The 19,480-nt window shown below is 39.6% G+C and overlaps 1 protein-coding gene across 6 annotated transcripts in view; it reads left to right on the top strand.

The window, feature by feature from the left end:
- SLC22A15 (solute carrier family 22 member 15) overlaps positions 1 to 19,480 on the top strand; it is a 53,743-nt gene that overhangs the window by 4,224 nt on the left and 30,039 nt on the right. For all 6 annotated transcript variants that reach the window (XR_012765669.1, XM_075437144.1, XM_075437132.1 and 3 more), the window contains 5 exons: positions 11,826 to 12,038; positions 15,116 to 15,248; positions 16,245 to 16,409; positions 17,375 to 17,504; positions 18,910 to 19,125. Coding sequence is in view for 5 of the 6 variants with exons in the window: in XM_075437144.1 (XP_075293259.1) it covers positions 11,826 to 12,038; positions 15,116 to 15,248; positions 16,245 to 16,409; positions 17,375 to 17,504; positions 18,910 to 19,125 (857 nt within the window). In the remaining variant the exon portion in view is untranslated. The remainder of the gene's footprint in view (positions 1 to 11,825; positions 12,039 to 15,115; positions 15,249 to 16,244; positions 16,410 to 17,374; positions 17,505 to 18,909; positions 19,126 to 19,480) is intronic.

The raw sequence follows: 19,480 nt of genomic DNA on the forward strand, positions 1-19,480 counted from the left end.
GGTTGGATGGGGCTTTGAGCAACCTGGTCTAGTGGAAGGTGTCAGGTCCCTTCCAACTCAAACCATTCTATGATTCTAATGAAATACTTTGTCAGTGAATCTTCTTGATGCTTATGTTTGCTTGAGTCTAAGCTGTTCTCTGAACTAGCCAGAATGGATTATAAATTGGACAGCTTACACTCAGTCCTTGATGAGTACTCTACATCCTATTATTATAAAGTCTTCTTGACTTTACCTGACTAGAAAGTGCAAAACAAATCTGAAATGTATTGAACAATTTAAAATGAAGGAAAAAGATGGGTATTATGTGAATTGCTTTACAATTGCTAGCATAGAGTGCTGAAGGTGTTCCAGGGGCTTCATGACAGGCATGCTGTTTACCAAAGTTACTTGCACTGTGACTTAGACATAGTTCAGCTATTAAGTATCTGTAAGATATGTAAGCAAGGTGGCATATATAAGAAGGATTTATGGAATTGCCATGTAACTTTCCTTCACTTTGATTATCTCACTATTTGGCTTTTTTCTTTCTGTCTATGGGAGAAGTAAGAGCTTTAAGCCCCTCTGCCCAAGAAAGCACTAGCAGAATGTGTCAAACGTGCAGCCACTTATGCAGAGGGGTGGTTTCAAATGTGGCATGAATGCAAACGTAAGAAGTAGGGGCCCAGATTTTTATTTCTTGAGGTAAGGTTTTTATTCCCACATCTTTTCATGCATTATATCTTACTCAGAACATGCTTATGCTAAAGGATGATGTTGCTTTCCTTGTAGGATTGATGAAGGCTTTTAGAGTAGTTGCGTCACTGAATATAATTCCTTGTCCTGATACAGCTTGTTCCTGCTTGGGAAGGAAAATAACCTAGGTGGGCATAAGTGTGTAAACTAATCACACTGAAAGATATGCTGCTACTTACTTAGCTAAGAATATTTCTACCTGAAAGTTTGTGGAATTTCTAAGACCAATCCTACCATTTGCTCTTATTGGATGGGGGAATTTTTTAAGGGAAAAAAGGTAGTTCTTTGGTCACATGTTACATTTCATTTCATGTGTAATGGTGTAGATGCTAACCAAGACTCCTTGGTCCTTTAGTGGCCTTCTGTAAATAAAACATAGCTGACAGAAGAATCAGAAATACAGACCACACCGGGTCTTGACTATCTTTCTGTAGTTACTTCTTTCAGATCCTTAACTATTTTTTAAAAGATACAATCATTTATCTATTCTGATATTGTAGATATAACCTTGAAAACATGAATGCAGCTGATGCAGACATTGCGCTATATTCTGCTGAAAACCTGAAATAACAATGCGGAGTTGGGACATGCTTCATTAGTAGTGGGGTCCTTAACTCTCAGATATAACACAGGAGTCTAAATTCTAATAACTGCTTCCTTGCTGATTGATTTTAAGTGGCTAACTTGCTATTGTTTTTTCCAAAAATAATCCTGAGTAGGGGGGAGTCATGAATATTTTACCAGCTTCCTGCATCTCCATCTTCCCTGAAAATTACATTGTGTCTTAATCCAAACCAGTGCATCATCCATACAGCTAAGCTTTAATTTTATGCTTATATGCAGGGGAAAAGTATGGTCAGAGCAAGCTTGAGGTACAGAAGAAACATGAGATGTAGCTTTGAGACCTCCCTTGCTTTAGCTGCATCTGAACTGCAAAGCACATGCAACTGAGCTCGTATTTAGGTGGTTCTACATGTCATCCACAACTGCTGGGTCTTCTTCCTCTGCTAATGATCAGTACGCTCGCTGACACCGAAGCCATATTTTGTGTGTATGTATCCGTATAAACACATCTAGTCAGCTTTGGAATTGAACTTACAAGGCTGACTTCAGTTTCTGTGCAGTTCAGGCCTAGACGATGCCTGCTGTAAAGACCTTAACAGAATTACCGGGGTAATCCCCGCTATCAATACAGGCTGGGGGATGAAAGGATCGAGAGCAGCCCTGCTGAGAGGGACTTGGGGGTACTGATAGACGAAAGGCTGGACATGAGCCGGCAATGTGCGCTGGCAGCCCAGAGGGCCAACCGTGTCCTGGGCTGCATCAGGAGAAGCGTGGCCAGCAGGTCGAGAGAGGTGATTCTGCCCCTCTACTCTGCTCTGGTGAGACCTCACCTGGAGTACTGCGTTCAGCTCTGGAGCCCTCAGCACAAGAAGGACGTGGAACCGTTAGAGCAGGTCCAAAGGAGGGCTACAAAAATGATCTAAGGGCTGGAGCACCTCTCCTATGAGGACAGGCTGAGAGAGTTGGGCTTGTTCAGCCTGGAGAAGAGAAGGCTGCGGGGAGACCTGATTGCAGCCTTTCAGTACTTAAAGGGAGCCTACAGGAAAGATGGGGACAATCTTTTTAGTAGACAGCAGTGACAGGACGAGGGGTAATGGTTTTAAACTAAAAGAAGGTAGGTTTAGGCTGGATATAAGGAAGAAATTCTTTACAATGAGGGTTGTGAAACACTGGAACGGGTTGCCCAGAGAGGTAGTGGAGGCCCCATCTCTGGAAACATTCAAGACCAGGTTGGACAGGGCTCTGAGCAACCTGATCTAGTTAGTGGTGTCCCTGCTTGCTGCGGGGCGGTTGGACTAGATGACCTCTGGAGGTCCCTTCCGACCCAAAACTTTCTATGATTCTATGATTATTGCTGATGGGCATAGCAAGAAGCCTGAGTTTTGGGAGAAGCACAAAGTAGACATTCTAAAGGCTAAGCTACAGAGGGAAGGAGGCAGATTGTTCTGCCTATTTAAAAAAAGAAAATCAAACCTTTTTTAAAGTGAAGGCTACATGCTGTGTAACGAGTGAAGTTGTCAGAAGGAACTCACTCTGGGGCTCTTTAGCTGTGGCTGAATGCCTTGCTTTTGCGATGTCTTTTTGACATCTGGGAATGGAAGGTGCCTGGGAGCCGTTGTGTCAATGGTGATTGGCATTTTTATATAGAGGTGGGTAAAACATGTCGGGAGATGTTTTCAGATTGCTAACAGTAAAGTTATTTATATATAGAATATTTTGTGCAATGGGATGTTGTTTGGATTCAGTGAGAGCCCAGGCAATGCTGTAATCCGCTGTTAATCAAGATGGCTTTCAGCCTGGCAAACCCTGTTTCAGCAATCAATCCAGCCAGTCTGTCGTCTGAGCACCCTCAGAAGATGAACCTGGGAGTTAACAGGTGTTGTTCTACTGGATAGCAAAGACTATGGATTAAAAATATTTTGTATTGTCATAAATTATCTCCCTTTCCTTCTTCCCTGCCCATGTGTACACACAGTGTCTAACTTCCCATGTTTTGTAGCCAATAAATTAAATGTATTTTTCCACTAGCAAGCCACATCATCAGGGCTGTCCTCACTGACACTTCCTCCATTTTAGGGACTGATTTTCTTTTCTCTTAGATGATAGAACTGGTAGATGTGTAATTGAGCTTAGAATAATTATTTCCAACTTGCACATGATTTTTGCTCTTAATTTCTGACCCAAATGAAGTTTTGTGCTCTCAAATGTTTTTTTTTAAACTGGAGTAGTTACATTAGCTATTTCTATTTATAGCTAATGTGGTGCTTCACATGCATTGTTTGCAGTAAGTAAAACCTCTGCTTGCTTTTTTTAAGTACCAGCCCGGTGGGCCTGGAGTCTCTCTGGAGCAATAGCACTTGTTTTCTAGGTCTTGTCTGTTTACAGTGTGATCTCTGACTAAGTTTGGGACTTAAGCTGGTTAAACATTGTATTTGTGTTAGCCTGGTCATTTTCCTAATCCTGGTGGGTTTGCGGGAGAAAGACATTAAGAATTTGCTTTGGAAGGCACCATGAAGCTTTTGAGATCTTCTTGTAAGGAAAGCTGTATGTATAGCTTATTCCAGCTTTCTGTTGGTGGTGTGTTCTTCAGTTATTGGTATTTCAAAAATATATATAGAAAGATGAGAGCTCTTTGATCTCTTTAAAGTTGCAGACCCCCTACAGACTTCCCACTGAAGATGTTAAATCCTTGTACAGTAAATTTAAGACTACCAACAGCTCTGTGTTTCTTATTTGTTTTTCACAGAACTTTTAAAAGTAATTCAGGGACTTCTGAGGCCTGTTGGCAACAAAGTTGGAAATCACTGGTTTAGCAAGTTCCACCACAAAATTGGAAAAAACTGTTCTTTCAGTTCTGGAGCATTGTATTGCTCTGAAATAGCAGTAAACCCAAGACTGTTTATGAATAAAAAAAAAAAAAAAACAACAAACAACCAAACAACAGAACAGAAGTAGATCCAATTGCTTATCCTCAGGCAAGTCCTTAAAAGGAATAAATGAATGAAAGCAGCATATACAAATGTTGGCCGGGTCTTTCAGTCTGGATACTTAAATAGCAGAAACTTCTGAAGTAGTCAGTGTATGCTTTTATTGCATCTTTTTACCAAGTTAAATGCTTTAGTCATTTGGTAGTGAGGAAGTCCAGGCACAGCTGAGAATGTGCTCTGCTCCTAGTCTTAGCAGAACTCCCTCTGTGAGACCAAGATGCTCCACCCAGTATTCTTTGGCAGTGTCCCAAACCAGCATGCTGAGGTGAGAACTTTGATCTCTTGTCGTACTGGCTGGGACTCGGATGTGTTGATAGCCAAAGCAGGCTGCAAGATATGGAGGGAAAGAGGGCCAAAGATGAAATGCCGACAAAAGAATAGTTAATGCTTGTTGAAGCAGCATGAAACTCTGATACTTGTCAGCCCACAATTCCTGCTTTTTTTACCAGCAGTGGCTGACTTTTTTCCTTCATGTTGTCCTATAGCACCATTAAGATGGTTCAGTCCTGGGCTGTTTTGTAGTCTGTTCATGAACCAGTATAGGAACTACTCGCACTTTTTTGCTTTCTTCCCCTGTAGACGCTACTTTACATAGGAAGAGTAGGCTGGCACTTCTGATGTGGTGTTGATGAAACTGTAGCTGGTGTTCAGCTGAGCAGTCTTGGCGCTTGATGGCACATTGGTGTAATTTAACTTTCCTGAATATTTCTGTTCATGCAGAGGTAGTGTTTGTAGTGCATTTCATAATGTTGGTTCTTGTTTATCGGCTTGATTCTTTAACTTACCAGTGTATGAGCATTTTTGGCAGAGAGGAGCTGAAAGTTCACGTGTAGATATTTTAATAAGGCATCTAAGCTTTCTTTCTGCCTTTTGTTTTTAAAGGCAGAACAGGAATACTTCCAACTTCCTTATTCATCTTCCTAGGCCTGTCAACCTGTTATGTGAGGGTGACTTTATTTACCTTGCTCAAGGTGATCCAGTCATAGCAGTGGCAAGTCCTGTCCCAGCCCTCTGAGAAGCAGTGTATGGGCCCATGCTGGGTAAGTATGCTTGCCTTTCTTAAGTGATGTTGCACATAGTCCAGCACACTACAAAAATGCAAATGCTTTAGGCTATACTGCCTGAAGGAGTTCTGGGCTCATGTTTGTGGTCTACCAGCATGCAGTCAGCTGCTGTGCTAATTGTTTAAACATACAGTAAAACTTCTGTTCATTTCTGTCACTGAACTTTATGCTTTGTAGGGCAAGGCTGAGATTTTCTTTTCAGGGTGGTGTATTTTATAACATGCCAGAAACATTGTACCCCCTGCTTCTCTCTTCTCGGTCTTTAGCATATTCCAGGTCTCCTTAGGAGGTACAGGAAATGCACATGATACTATGTTATTTTTAAGAAAAAAAATGTATTTATGGTCATTTTTAATAGTGCTATGGTAGGTGGCACACTAGGTGTTAACTTATTCAAGAGACTGGTGTACCACAGTAGAGGAACCATACTGAGTTCTTTTCAATCCTGTAAGTTGTTTCATCTGTCCCAGAGCAAACCATATAGATAACTGTCTTGCAAGATTTTGCTTTGGATTAACAGCTGATTTCTTAACAGCAAACTCGCTATCTGTATCTATAGCACTGTGGAGAAATCCAGCTTGCAGGAAGTAATAGCAACCTGTTTCTCGACAGTAAGCTTTCTTATTTTTGTATTCTGGTGTTTGGGAGAATGGGGTGTTGGAAGAGGTAGAAGAATCTAATGCTGTTGGCACAATTTAATGACGTATGCATATTCAGAGTTAAATTCACTCGTGATCTTGTGTAGAGAATATTGTTTTGTTCTTGGCAATCCCTTTGTGGAACTTTGACTTTTCTTTGTCACCATCTGCATTCCACCCTATGTTTTGCTCTCCAGTTATAAACAGACTCTGACATACCGTCTGCCTTGGGTTCATTGACAGTAACTGAGAAATCTCAAATGGTATTAATTCACCTAGAAGTACTGAATCTCTAGGATGGCACTAGTGACAAAAGTGTAGAGCTGAAAGTAACTTCACCAAATTTTGCTGTTGTAAAGATCACTCCTGTGTGTTGGCAGGGAAAGGATAGATTCATTTTCTTGTGATAGACTACAAAATAATTATTAAAGTGACTTCAGCTGAGGAGCTGAGAGCCTAGGTATGTGTTCTGCAATCTTCTCACCAATGCCATAACTGGTTTTGTCATCGTTAGGTAGGCAGGAGTGTGGTGAATGACTTCACGGACCCCAATCCTGTGCTCGATCAGAATCATTTTATTGCTCAAGTGAATACCTTATATACTAATACAATAGTTACTAGAGCCAGCCAGCTTTGGATTCACGGCTTTGCGAATGCCAGTTCACAGTTGCTGTGTTCCAGGATCTTTTGCAGCGGGATGTGTGAAAACAGCTTATCTCCTGAGAACAGAGAAGGGAGACACAGGATGCGCTGATCCTTCAGGGTCATGAGACAGTGCTGTTCTGTCTCAAGTTATATGGCTTCCCACACAGGAGTACAGGTACTAGGCATGTGCGGTGTTCCCGTGGCCCTGTCAGGCAAAGCTTTGTACACAGGAGTTGGCTGTTACCTGGACTGTCTTTGCAGAAAGCTCTTACAATGCAGTTATTTGCTCTTGAGACTCAGATGCTTGGCTGTGCTGGTGGGAAGTAAAGCAGGCCTTGCCTGTGGATGTGCTTGTTTGGTGGCAATGGCAGTCACCAGATTGATAGGCACATGTGCTGCCTGGCCGGTCTGAGCAGAAGGAGCACCGAACCCTTACTGCTGTCATTGTCCACCAAAATGATACTGAGCATGAAACAGAGTTCTGATGTGTGTGTTTGGGTGTTTGGAACAGAGGCGAAGGGGACGTTTTCCACAAGCCTGTAGGAAATGAGGCTCATAGGGCTGTGGTTTGCTCTACAGTGTTAGATATCAGCATAGACTTTTTTCTGTGGATTCTGGAGTCCTGAATTTTAAGGTTGAAAAATTCTAAATTGGTTAGATTTTCTCAGTTTCTCTACAGAAACCCAAAGTTCCTTCAAAAAGTGTTGAATGTGTAGTTGCACAGGTAATCAACAGTGGTTACATTCTTCATGGGGAATGTTTCCTATCAGAGTGGGTTTGGGGTGGTTGAGTGTCTGAGAGATTACATTGTGTTCTTCTGCACCTGGTGATTCTTTGCTTTGTAACTACAACATAGCCTTTCATTCTGTCTTACCATGTCTCTCTTACTGTGCTGCCAAGAGGGAAAAGATACTTTGGTAGTAGAGCGTGTTGTCAGCAGCAGATAAGAATTTTGCAGCAGAAAGATGTTTTAGGGCTTTCCTACACAAAAGAGTTATTCAGGGAGGGGAAAAAAAATCAAGTGAATTTAAAGGCAAGTCACCATTTTGAAATAAGTCAGAGCAGATGAGATCATCAGACTTTCAAAAATAAGGTGGCCCTCCAGCTTTTCAGCTGCTTGTCATAGGCTCAGGAGAAATGACTGACTCTAAAATCTAACCATCTCTTCATCATAGGCTTCTACCAGAGTAAGGTCATTCATTATTATTCCTTAATTTGTCTTTCCTCAAGGTGCAGTTTTTATGTTTCTGTAGCTGAAAGATCAGAAACTGGTGGCTTACTCATTTTGTTCAGCAGTGAATGCTTCAGCTGATGCTTGGTTAGAATTACAAGGCTGAATGATGTTGAATCAGCTAATGAGCTGATTAAAAAGGTTGAAAGCACTGCTTAGTAGCATTGAAGTCTTGCTCTTGTTTTTCATTTGTGCTTCATAATGGGTAAATTTTGAGATGTAAAAGAATTTATTAAGTTAGTGAAAATACACACAAAAATATAAACAAATAAAACTTTTCAAGTTCTTCCTCCCCGTCCCGTGCTAGTCTTGTTGGAGATTCTACATTTTTCTTGTAACTTGTTATGAAAATGAACACCAAGAATGCTGGTCAAGACATTCCAGGCATTTCTATTAATATTAATTTTTAAATGTTAATTTTAAGTTAATTTCAAAACGTGTTAATAAAATAGCTATAAATAGCTAACTATAATTCCTTCTTAGCAGTGAAAGTTTACAGGTTACTAATATGCTGCTTTTAAATCTGCTTATACCATGGACTTCTAGACAACTATAAAATTTTAACCTACAGAGAATATAAACAAATGGGAGGAACTTAAACCACACTAACAAAACTCTCAGCACTGCATCAGTGACTATGAGCTGCTGCTGCCTCCTGTGTCTGTACTTGGTATTCATCTTGATTAACACAAATCAGTGTAGCGAATTTGGTGAGGAACTGTTAACATCCATATAGAACCAGTTAAAATCTTTTATGAATAGAAGGTATATGTTAAATGACGTAAATTTCACTTGACTTGTATTATATGGGTTATAGAACAAATAAAAAATAAAAGGCTTTGTTTGCCGCTGTGTATAATGTAGCCATTTTATACCTTAAAGTTGTTATGTTTCTGTTCAGTAGCATTTTATATTGATCACCAGTCTACACAACGATGTTATTGCTAAGTGCAATCATTTAGAATTCTTAAGGGGAAAATCTCCAGATTCATTAATAAACCACTGCCTTTTATTTGAATGTTAAAAATGGTATTCAGATTTTCTTTTAAGTTTGGAGTTTATTTCATCCATTTAAGACTACTTCTAGAAAATATTTCTGGTCTTAAGTGTAAATGAGTTCTGTGGAATGTTTTGCAGCATTATTTTAGTTTTACAATGAAATGAAGAGGATTTGCCATACCTGTTACCCAAAGTACAAGGCGCATGACCACTAGGAAAAAATCTTGTGATGGCAGTGACTCCAGTGAACTTGAATATAGAATAATGCTATTTGATAACATCAAAACATGTCTCCAACTTCATACATTTTTCTGATTCACCAGAACAATTGGAAGTGTTTCTGTCTTTGTATCCTTGCTTGCTGCAGCCACTAGGATGCTTAAGGATGAACTTTTTTATTGAAAAAAATCTCTAATGTTTCTTTGTGTGACTGCAGCCACGTATTTTTTGATTTAGTTTTCTGCAGCTGGGGTGGGTTTCACTTAGAGCAAAAATGAAGTGTTATGCTTTCTTTCTCTAAACTAAACACCTTAAGGATTTCATTTCCTGAACTAATTAAAAATATGTTTATTATTTCACAAGGCAAAAGGAAGGATGTTATCACTTAGTTCTGACACGGAATTGTCTGATTGAGTCAGAGTACAGGGATATACCACAGATTGTGACCTGTAATTCTCATTTCTCAGTATTTTCAAACTGTTCTTGAGTACTGTATCCATACAACCCTAGCAACATGGCCACTGAGCTTTTTGACACCTCTTTTGCCCGTGTGATCTTAGTCATTGCCTTGTTTTGCAGATGAGGTCTTTTACTTTTCATTGTTGTCTGTCTAGAAGTTGTCCTTTAAATAATAACGTAGTTAACAGATTGTGGTTTTTCTTCCAAATTCCTGTTGATATGCAATAAGATATATTAAAAAATTGGAAGAGAATGATTTTAAATATTTATTTACCTCCTGTCACTACAGTAGCCGTTATGTAGAATGCAAAAAGGAGCTGATGGAAAGAAAATGCTTTCAGGTAATAACTCGGGGGTCTCTGTGCTAATTTACTAGTAATCGTCATTTAGATATGGGTGTAACTGACAGCTCAGCTGTTGTTAAGAACAGAATAGGATTACCTGGTGTTGCTTATATCAGAATTCAGAGGTCCTTAAACTTCTTTTTTTTGTGCCTATCTGTGGTCTTCCCAGTTTTGAGAATTATTTTGTAGCAGCCTTCTGAGAGATCACCCTTCCTGTGGCAGCATTCTTAAGAACATACAAGGAGAAGACGCTGTGAGTACAGCAAGGACTGTATTCAGGAGGTGTCTGATGTGGGGTTTGAGGAGTGGAGCGGCATGGCTAAGGTTTTTGTATGGAGGAAGTAGGCAGGAGAAGCAACAGGATCCTCTTTTTTTTTTTTTTTTTTTTTTTTTGTCAGGAGCTACTGTTGGGGGGGAGTGTCTTTGTTGTTACTGGCAACTGCTTTTGTCTCAGAAGACTTTATCATCTGTCTTCTATTGCAGAACTCATGGCATCTCTGTGTTCAAACAGGTCTAAAACCAGTGGGTTTTAAGATGGAGCTGCGATGTAGAATCTCACTAGAGACGAGCCCAGGTGTGGCATGCTGGGGTTGGGGGTGAGATCAATAGCCCAGCTGAAGTGCGTCTACACCAATGCAAGTAGCATGGGCAATAAACAGGAGGAGCTGGAAGCCATTATACAGCAGGACAGCTATGACTTGGTCGCCTTCACAGAAATGTGGTGGGATGACTCATGACTGGAGTGCTGCGATGTATGGCTATAAACTCTTCAGAAGGGATAGGTGAGGAAAGAGAGGCGATGGGGTGGCACTGTATGTTAGGGACTGCTTTAATTGTGTAGAGCTCAACGACTGTGAGGACAGAGTTGAATGCTGGGGTGGTTTAGTCTGGAGAAGAGGAGGCTGAGGGGAGACCTTATCACTCTACAACTACCTGAAAGGAGGTTGTAATGGGGCAGGTGTTGGTCTCTTCCCCCAACTAGCTAGTGATAGGATGAGAGGCAGTGGCCTCAAGTTGCGTCAGGAGAGGTTTAGATTAGATATTAGGAAATATTTGTTTACTGAAACAGTGGTCAGGCATTGGAACAGGCTGCCTAGGGAGGTGTAGATGTGGCACTTTGGCATATGGTTTAGTAGGCGTGGCGGTGTTGGGTTGCTGGTTGGACTTGGTGATCTTAGAGGTATTTTCCAACTGAGGATTCTATGATTTAAAGCAGTGGGCTGTGAATGTTCTGAGCAAGCAGCAGTGACCCAGCTCTAGATCAAGCTTGAAATGTGTGGATTTCCAGCAGTTTTATTTATTCTTTTCTAAACAAAGCCAGCTGTTAATCACTGTATTTAGACCTTGTGTGTGTATAAATGTGTACAAGTATAAAAAATGCATATGTACATTCATGTGTGTGCCTCTGTTTCTCTTTTGAGAGTAAAACAGGTTCACAGAAGATTAAGAAATAGGAAAGAATTAATCTTGGTAAAACTGGGAAAGATTAGATATGAAACAGTGAGGAGGAAATGTATTCCAAATATCAGATTAGAGGCATGAACAACACAGGTGGAGGGAGAGGATGTGGTAGAGCAATATCCTTGCATGAAGAATAGTTTTATGTTGTCTGCTTAGTACTACTAACAACTTTTCAAGAATCCAGGAGGTGTACTTGCTGTGTGAGAGAGATGGGGAGGCTCTGACTGAGGGGAGGGTGTAAGGGGGGGAACTTCTTTTGTCTGAAATAATCAAAAGATAAGAAGTAGAAGACCTGTTGTGTTTAAGATGTAGTTCTTCAGTGTGTGGTATTTGGTAGATGGTGGGTAACATGGCCTCTTGTAGTGGTAGAAGACAAATAGAAAATAGGAATATTTTTTTAATACTGATTTGATCTCTCTGCAGACAAAACATTACTTGGATGTATATTGAGCATCTTTGATGTTTTTTTTGCATGCCAGCTCTATGTGGCCACTGAAGCCATCCTCATCGCATTGGTGGGTGCAACTCCTCCCTACCACTGGGATCTCCAAGAGCTCTCAGCTAATCAGAGCCATAGCAACCAGTCAGCGAGTGAGCAGAGAGCTTTTGGGGAATGGCTTCTGACTGCCAATGGCAGTGAGGTGCATAAGCACATACACTTCAGCAGAAGCTTCACATCAATAGTCTCTGAGGTAAGTCTGAAATGTCTTTTGCTGCTTGTGTGTGAGTAGTAAATCTTATGGGGTCAGTTGCGAGGGTCTGGTTGTACTGCTTCTTTCTCCCATACTAATGCATGTTTTGATTAGCAAATGAAACAGGTGCTACTTTCAGATGGAAAACAGGTAATCTATTCATATCTTTACTGGCAACAAAAATTAGCTTTATTTTCCTGTGCAGATCTTGACCAAACTTCTGCTGCAAAACTTCCCACCTTTTCCATGTGGAAGCTGTGTATTGGATCCTGTAGCTTGGTTCCACAATTGAGCTGGAATAATGCCAGTCATTGTATTAAAGTGCTCAAAATCCTTTATGGACCCTGAGCTCTTTCTGGCCACCTCTTGTTATTACATTGCTAAGGTCAAATGTGTGTAATGCATCCATCATGCAGTTAGCAAGCAGTGGAGGAACTGGAGAGGAAGTGGCTTCTGCAGCCTTTGCGACTCCAGATGTGAGGGAAGGCATGGGCAGTGAGGAGTCAAGTGGACAAAGCAACTCCCCCCTTTCCATCCCAAAACAATCTTTAGCTTTGTTGGTGTGGCCTCTGTGTTTTGCAGGTGTCTTCTGTAGGGACTGTGGCTAGACCACGAAAGAAGTGATTCCAGACTCTGCACTGATGTGTGCAACACCTGCCCTTCCTGAGGCCTTCAGTATCTGTTAATGTCAAATTGTTCTGTGCAAGAGCCCTATCTGAGTGCATCTGTTACAAGACCTGAGTTTAGAGCTATTCAGTTAATAGCCACTTGATAGTTCATGGCTATTGTCCAGAGGCATTAATGCTATCTGAATTAGTCCTGTAAAGTAGGACTTTATTGGTTATGGGCATATTAATAAAAACTGTCAACTTTGGAATAGTACCAAGCAGTTGTGTACAACAGGCATTGCTTCTTATTCTGGTAATAAAAAGGATATGAGTACTTACGCCATTATTTAATTGAAATCGTAATGGATGGGGGAATTTTTTAAGCATTATTTAAAGCTTAGTAAGGTTTTCAAGCTTTCTCTGGGCTTTTTCATTTCTGCTTTTTAATTTGTCCAAGAATCTGTTATTCTCTTGAACGTGACAAGTTAGACATGTTTGTAGAGCCTAGCAGTGTTTTAGGACATAAATTTTTTAAAGACTCATGCATTTTAGTTGCATAGATAAAAAATGCAGGTAAAGAATGAAGTTTACTTGAAGAATACAAAATTTTAAGAAATCTGTGACAACTGCTGTAGATTCTGCTTTGAAGTTCTTTAACATACTTTTCAGTAAAGGCCCATGTGTATAAAATTGTTACCTCTCCTGTTTCCAAATGTTAAAACACAGTTTTTTCAAAATGTTAGCTGAATGTGTGGTATATTTGGAAGTTATGTGCTAAATGCAAAGATTTTAGTGATATCACACTTATTTGGGGAATATCTATCACTATCTGTTATCATTACTGATGTGTAAAGAAGCTTTTCCTACATTTGAGGAGGATGTTTTTCGTGCTTATCTTGTGGCATCACTTACTAATAACGTGACCATTGCAAATTTACACTGAAAGATATTCTGATGTAAAAAACTTGGCTATGAGTATCAGGCATGTATATGTAACATGCTTCGTGTAGAAGAGAAAAGCCTTGAGCCCTTTAAAGGGCTTCTTAGCTGCTGAGATTAATTTGCAGAACAAATTTTCCTTCACAACCAAGTTATCCCTTAATCCCTGAATGATTCAAAAAGCATCTAATGTCACTGAGTTTCAGTGTTGGCAGCCTTTTTAATTTATGCCAAAAGTTAGGGCATGATTCTTGTAGCTCTTGTAAAACAGACTGACCATGTAATTTCAAGGTAAAATTAATATCATATGCTAGTATTATACAAATGTATTTTTCGGGGAACTGTTTTTAAATTCTAGAGAAGCTTCAAAAGCTGATTTGTGGTCTCATAACCACAAAATTTGTTAGTCTTGACGCTTTATGGGCCATTACCTACTATGTCAGTAAACACCTCACCATTAAAGTGACACTTCAAAATGAAGCATATACTGAGAGTAAGCACGTTGTTTTCGTGGAGCTTCTGAATAATTTTATTTTGTTAGCTCCCTAGTCTTGGTGAGGTTTAATTGCATGGCTCTGCTCTCATGGTGAGGTGGTTTATAACTGAGCTTTGAAATTATATCAGCTTTGCTAGAAAGGATATCTAATGGGGTTTTGGTAGAGGAAGAGAAGATTATGAGAAGATTAGAGTGTTATTGCAGGGCTAATTACATAATCACCATCTTACCAGCACAGGAAGAAAAGGTGGGTGTCACTAAGAGGAAACATTATCTCAAGATGTAAGAGGAGTAGAAAAAGAAAACACAGGATGTGGAGTTTTTAGAATGCAAAAGGAAATAACTTTTGAACAGTGAGAACATGGCATATTTTCTTTCTGCAGTTTTGTGGGAGAAATAATTTCCTGTCAGGTTCAGCCTGAGACATTAAGTTTGTAAGAATCGAACATACGATGATCAGTTTGTATTTGGAATTGAGAAGAAATGGAAATGACGCAAAGTAGACTGTAAAAAAAGATGAGTACTTCCAAGGCCAGAAAACCTGTGTGATGCTACCAAAGTGTTTCTTAGTGACAAGACAGTTCATAAGCAGGAGACTATGCAGGATTATCTTTGGATATAAACCACAATTTTTATTTTTGCATAATATGCCTACACACTGCAGTGACATATGTCAAGAGGTAGGACTGAGTCTATTTAGGCAATAGATTTATGTGAGAAATGGCAATAAAAGGGAGAATGGGAGAAGGCTGAAAAAATTACAATATTCTGTGAGGGATCGGTCCTTTATTTCAGAATCAAAGACTGCGCATGATTTGAGGGAACTGTGCAATTGGTTGGTACCACCCGATGAGTCTGGGAGACAGCACTTGTGTTTTGGCAACTATCTGATGACTGACTGAATGTGATGCTTAGGAGATTTATGCAAAGTTTGATCTTCCTTAAACTATGTGTCACCTCCCTCTAGCTATTAGCTGTTGGTGAACTGCTTGGATTCTGGTTAATTCTACCCATTTTTTTTCCCCTCTATCCAGTGGTTTTTAATTGGCAACACATCGTATAAAGTCAGTGCTGCCAGTTCTTTCTACTTCAGTGGTGTGTTTGTTGGAGCAATCTCCTTTGGCCAGCTCTCGGATCGCTTCGGGAGGAAGAAAGTCTATCTCACAGGTAACCACTGCTACCTAACAAAAAGAATGAAGTGGAGGTGTCATGTCTCTGAAGATCAGTGATGAGAGCCCAGTTTCTGCTGAGAGCTTGATAATGCAGCAGTGAATAATGAGCTGTGACTTTTTTTAGTCCTTCCGGTATACGTCAGAAATATAAGTAGGGGCAAGAAATCAATATTTGACTGTTCAGTCAAGGTATTCTGCATTAGGAATCGTACCATAAGGGCTTAGTCATGCATGTTGTGCTCATGGGGTCTCCACAGGTTGTAATTAATATTTCTAGTAATTTGTTAACAATGTCCTTGCATGTATAACCTGCTAGGAATTTGTTGTACCTTTTATCTTCTTTCTACATAATTCATTTTTTATGTATTTGTGATGCTCATTGTGTTTTAAAGCTCATAAGCTTGTTTACTGTCCCCAGTTCAAACATTTGGAACTTCATGTTTTGTATACGTGTTTATAAAGCTGTATGTCAATGCATGAACGTGTAGAATTAAACATTTTTTTAAAGGAACAACCTTATTCAGAGCAGATAAAGGTGGGCCTGCTATGCAGAGCAAACTCCCCATGTATTTGTCCCCTGGTAATGTTTCTCTTGTCTAGTCTGTATGGACGACTTTCCAAAAATGAGGGTAGATACTTGGTCACATATTTAATCTGTGGCTTCTGTATGGGGATAAATATCAAGCCATCTTAACTGGAGCCAGGCAGTAGTTCTGAGTGTGTGGAAAAAATTGTCTGCCATGAACTGAATTTGAAGATTTAGTACTGGAAATTATGTATCAGAAACCACTCCATTTGTGTCCTCCCTTTTATGATAGACTTTAGGTGCTTAAATTTCTGCCCAAACCTGTGGTATGTAGCAGTGTGTTGTAGTTGTTGACTGTGATTACTTAGGACAGATGCCACTGAACATCAAATAAAGATGCTGATAAATGCTTCTGTTTTTCTTTAGGCACTCTTCTGACATGAAACCTTCTGCCTTGTTTTTCAGGTTTTGCCATGGATATCTTGTTTGCCATTGCAAATGGATTCTCACCCTCATATGAATTCTTTGCCATCTCTCGCTTCTTGGTAGGGATGATGAATGGTGGGATGTCATTGGTGGCCTTTGTTCTACTGAATGAATGTGTGGGTACTGCCTACTGGGCATTAGCAGGTAAAGTTTGAATGTTGGTGTCTTTATTGTCAGAATTTGTAGATTTCAGTCTCACACTACTTGAGACTCACCAAAGCTAACACAATAGCAGTAGCAAATTTAACTCTGAGGATCTGTGTGACCACAGTCTGAGCCCTGCTTTGCTTAATATGAACCTTAGACAAGCATAGTAGATGGCTTGCGGCCATTCAGAATTCTGCATCGCTCAAGTTGACCAAGGTCCAGTTGAAACATCTCCTGTGACTGTTATGCAGCTAAATACTCATCCAAGGATTGTGATAGCTGAGCTCTGTCCATCAGAATTTTGGACTCTGCTAAACAGAGCTTAGTGTTTGTATGCTAAGTATCGATTCTTTCATTCCTGGCAGTTCTCAAAGAAATGGGAAGTATTTATATAATGGGAAGATGAGATAACTATTGTTTATGTGTTAAAAAAAAAACAAAAAAAAGTTGAAGCTGTCCTTCAGATATGCTGTGTGTAAATTGTACTGTTACAACTCTGGGACCTGGCTTACCCAGTCTGTGATAAGTGCTGAAGAAGTGCTATGCTGAGACTGTTTTAAAACAGGACAGCTTACAAATCATGAGAGCTACAAATGAATACTATATATTCCTAAGAATACCAGTTTTTCAATGGTTTGTAGTATTTATTTTTACACATAGAAAGCTGAAACATACTTATATTTGGAATTACAGGACTTAATTGTTTGTGGGGCTTTGGGTGAGGAGCGTGTAGAATGGTGCTTTTTGGACTTGCATTGATCTCTGCAATTAGATGTAATATTTCTGCCCTGCATTGCTGAAAGACAGAATGTTCTTTGATTAAATATCTGTAGTTTTGCCTGTATTGCTGAGTGAATTTTTCTTAATCAGGTGTTAGTTTCTGTCTGATCCAATGTGTAGAGAGTTAATAATGTTCCTTAAAGGAGGGATAATGTTTTGTTTTGGTTTTAATTGTGTATTAGGATCTATTGGTGGCTTGTTCTTTGCTGTGGGAATTGCCCAGTATGCTTTATTAGGCTACTTCATTCGTTCCTGGAGGACTCTGGCTGTTGTGGTTAACCTGGAAGGAACAGTCATCTTTCTTCTCTCTCTGTAAGTTATTTTTCAAACTGAGTTTTGTCAAGAAAGATGTCAAAAAGAAGAAAAGAAAAAAAAAAAAACCAAACCCTAAACCAAACAAAAAACCGAACTAAATCTAGGTGCTTTTCTAGGATGTTACAAAGTGATGTAACTAAGGTATTTCTTTCAACCTCTACCACCCCGTGTTCTGTGCTTTGTTTAAAGAGCAGTGTGGCAGTATTTGAAAAAGTAAGTGTACACTATATTGGATATGCATTGTCACTGTAGATGGGAACAGTCTCGAGTGGTGCAGAAGCACATCCTAGTTAACTGGTATATATAGATGATCTAAACTGTCCGGTATATACAAGTTAAAAGATAACAGAAATATTTTTGCAGTTATGCTATAACATGGTGTTTATCTTATAATTGTGCTTATGCAGAAGGAACAGCATCAAAATTGCTTGCACATACAGTCTTAAAGGTGATATGCAAAAAAAGGTAGCTTCCTTTTTTTCCTAATCACATTTGAAAAATAACTAGGAAGAAGGATAGTAAGGACTCTGTGAACTTCAGCACTGAATGCTATATGATGCAGTGTGCTCTTCTTTTCTTGTATACTTCTGACAGTAAAACATCAGTAACTGAAAGAAGAAAATAACTTAATCTGCAATTGAAACTTGAGGCTTTTTTCCTTCCAACATCTATTTAACTTCAATAACCGGCTTTTTTGGATAAAGCTCTTTGAATGGGTGTGTTTACTCTTTAGTAAAAGAAGCATCAGAAACATGTTCCTTTCCAAGCTCTCTTATAAAATCACAGAATCATGTTCCTTTAAAGGTAAAATGTCTCTTCTAGTCAGAGGCAAAAATCTTAAAAGCTTCTGGCAAAAGGCTAAAGTTTAAGTTAGGTTTGGGAATCTGAAAGTAATAGAAGGAGATTTATTTTGTAGGCTGTGTTGAAGTTAGACCTATCAAGTGAACAGTGCACATGGGGAGCAAGAGCATGACCTTTGTACAGCCTTTGCCTTCTTGTCTACAGGAGAGAATGGGGGGAAAAGTTGGAAAATGAGGAACAGAAGACAACTAGTTAGTGTTACAAAAACATCCTGTAGTTGTTTGTAGTAATGTAGTGTGTCCTTAATTTTGAATTCTCTTGAGAGTCCTAATGATACTGTAATTTGTAGTATTTTGTGTGTATATACGTGTGTGTGTATATACTCTATGTAATTTCTTAGTATCTAAATTAAGTATTACTTATGTACCTTTGCCTTTGAACATGCTTTGTCTCTGTTTCAGTAGATGACTTCTATACCTGAAAGGTTGTTTGAAAAATGCTTTGTGATTCTGAAATGTATTTCAGCATTATTTCCATAGACAAGTCCGGCACCGTAGAAGAGAAAAGCCCTAAAGCTGTCTGTGTACAATATGTGTTTCAGATTCATTCCAGAGTCCCCTCGCTGGCTGTATTCACAAGGCCGGCTGAATGAAGCAGAAGATGCCCTCTACCTCATTGCGAAGAGGAACCGCAAGCAGAAGTGCACTTTTTCATTAAAACTCCCAGCAGAGAGGAGCTCCAGAGAGGCTGGCAGCTTCTTGGATCTGTTCCGATATAAGATTCTCCTGGGACGCACCTTGATCATGATGTTTACCTGGTATTTGAAATACTTTAGGGCCAGCTGTGCTACTGTTGCCTCTTTAAGTCTTTGAGACTGCACGTTGCTGAGGATTGGCTTATCCTGCAGATTATACCTGGTCTCAGCCTGTATTATTAGGGACACTGTACCTAAAAGGGATCCTTGTATTATAGTATTTCTTTAGTGCCTTTCTGTTCTGAAGCTATTTTTACAATCTAGTTCTGAGGTGTTTTATCTTTGCATTTCTGTCACATTTTGAGTCTCAAAGTTATGAACTATCTCTTCCTTTCTGACCCCCAAAGGTTGCTGAGATTAGTCATGCTGTCTTCCTCTTTGGCCTAGTGCTATGTGTTACATGGATTATTCTTTGTTC

This window comes from Opisthocomus hoazin, chromosome 1 (genome assembly GCF_030867145.1).
Source record: "Opisthocomus hoazin isolate bOpiHoa1 chromosome 1, bOpiHoa1.hap1, whole genome shotgun sequence".
Classification (NCBI taxonomy): Eukaryota; Metazoa; Chordata; class Aves; order Opisthocomiformes; family Opisthocomidae; genus Opisthocomus; species Opisthocomus hoazin.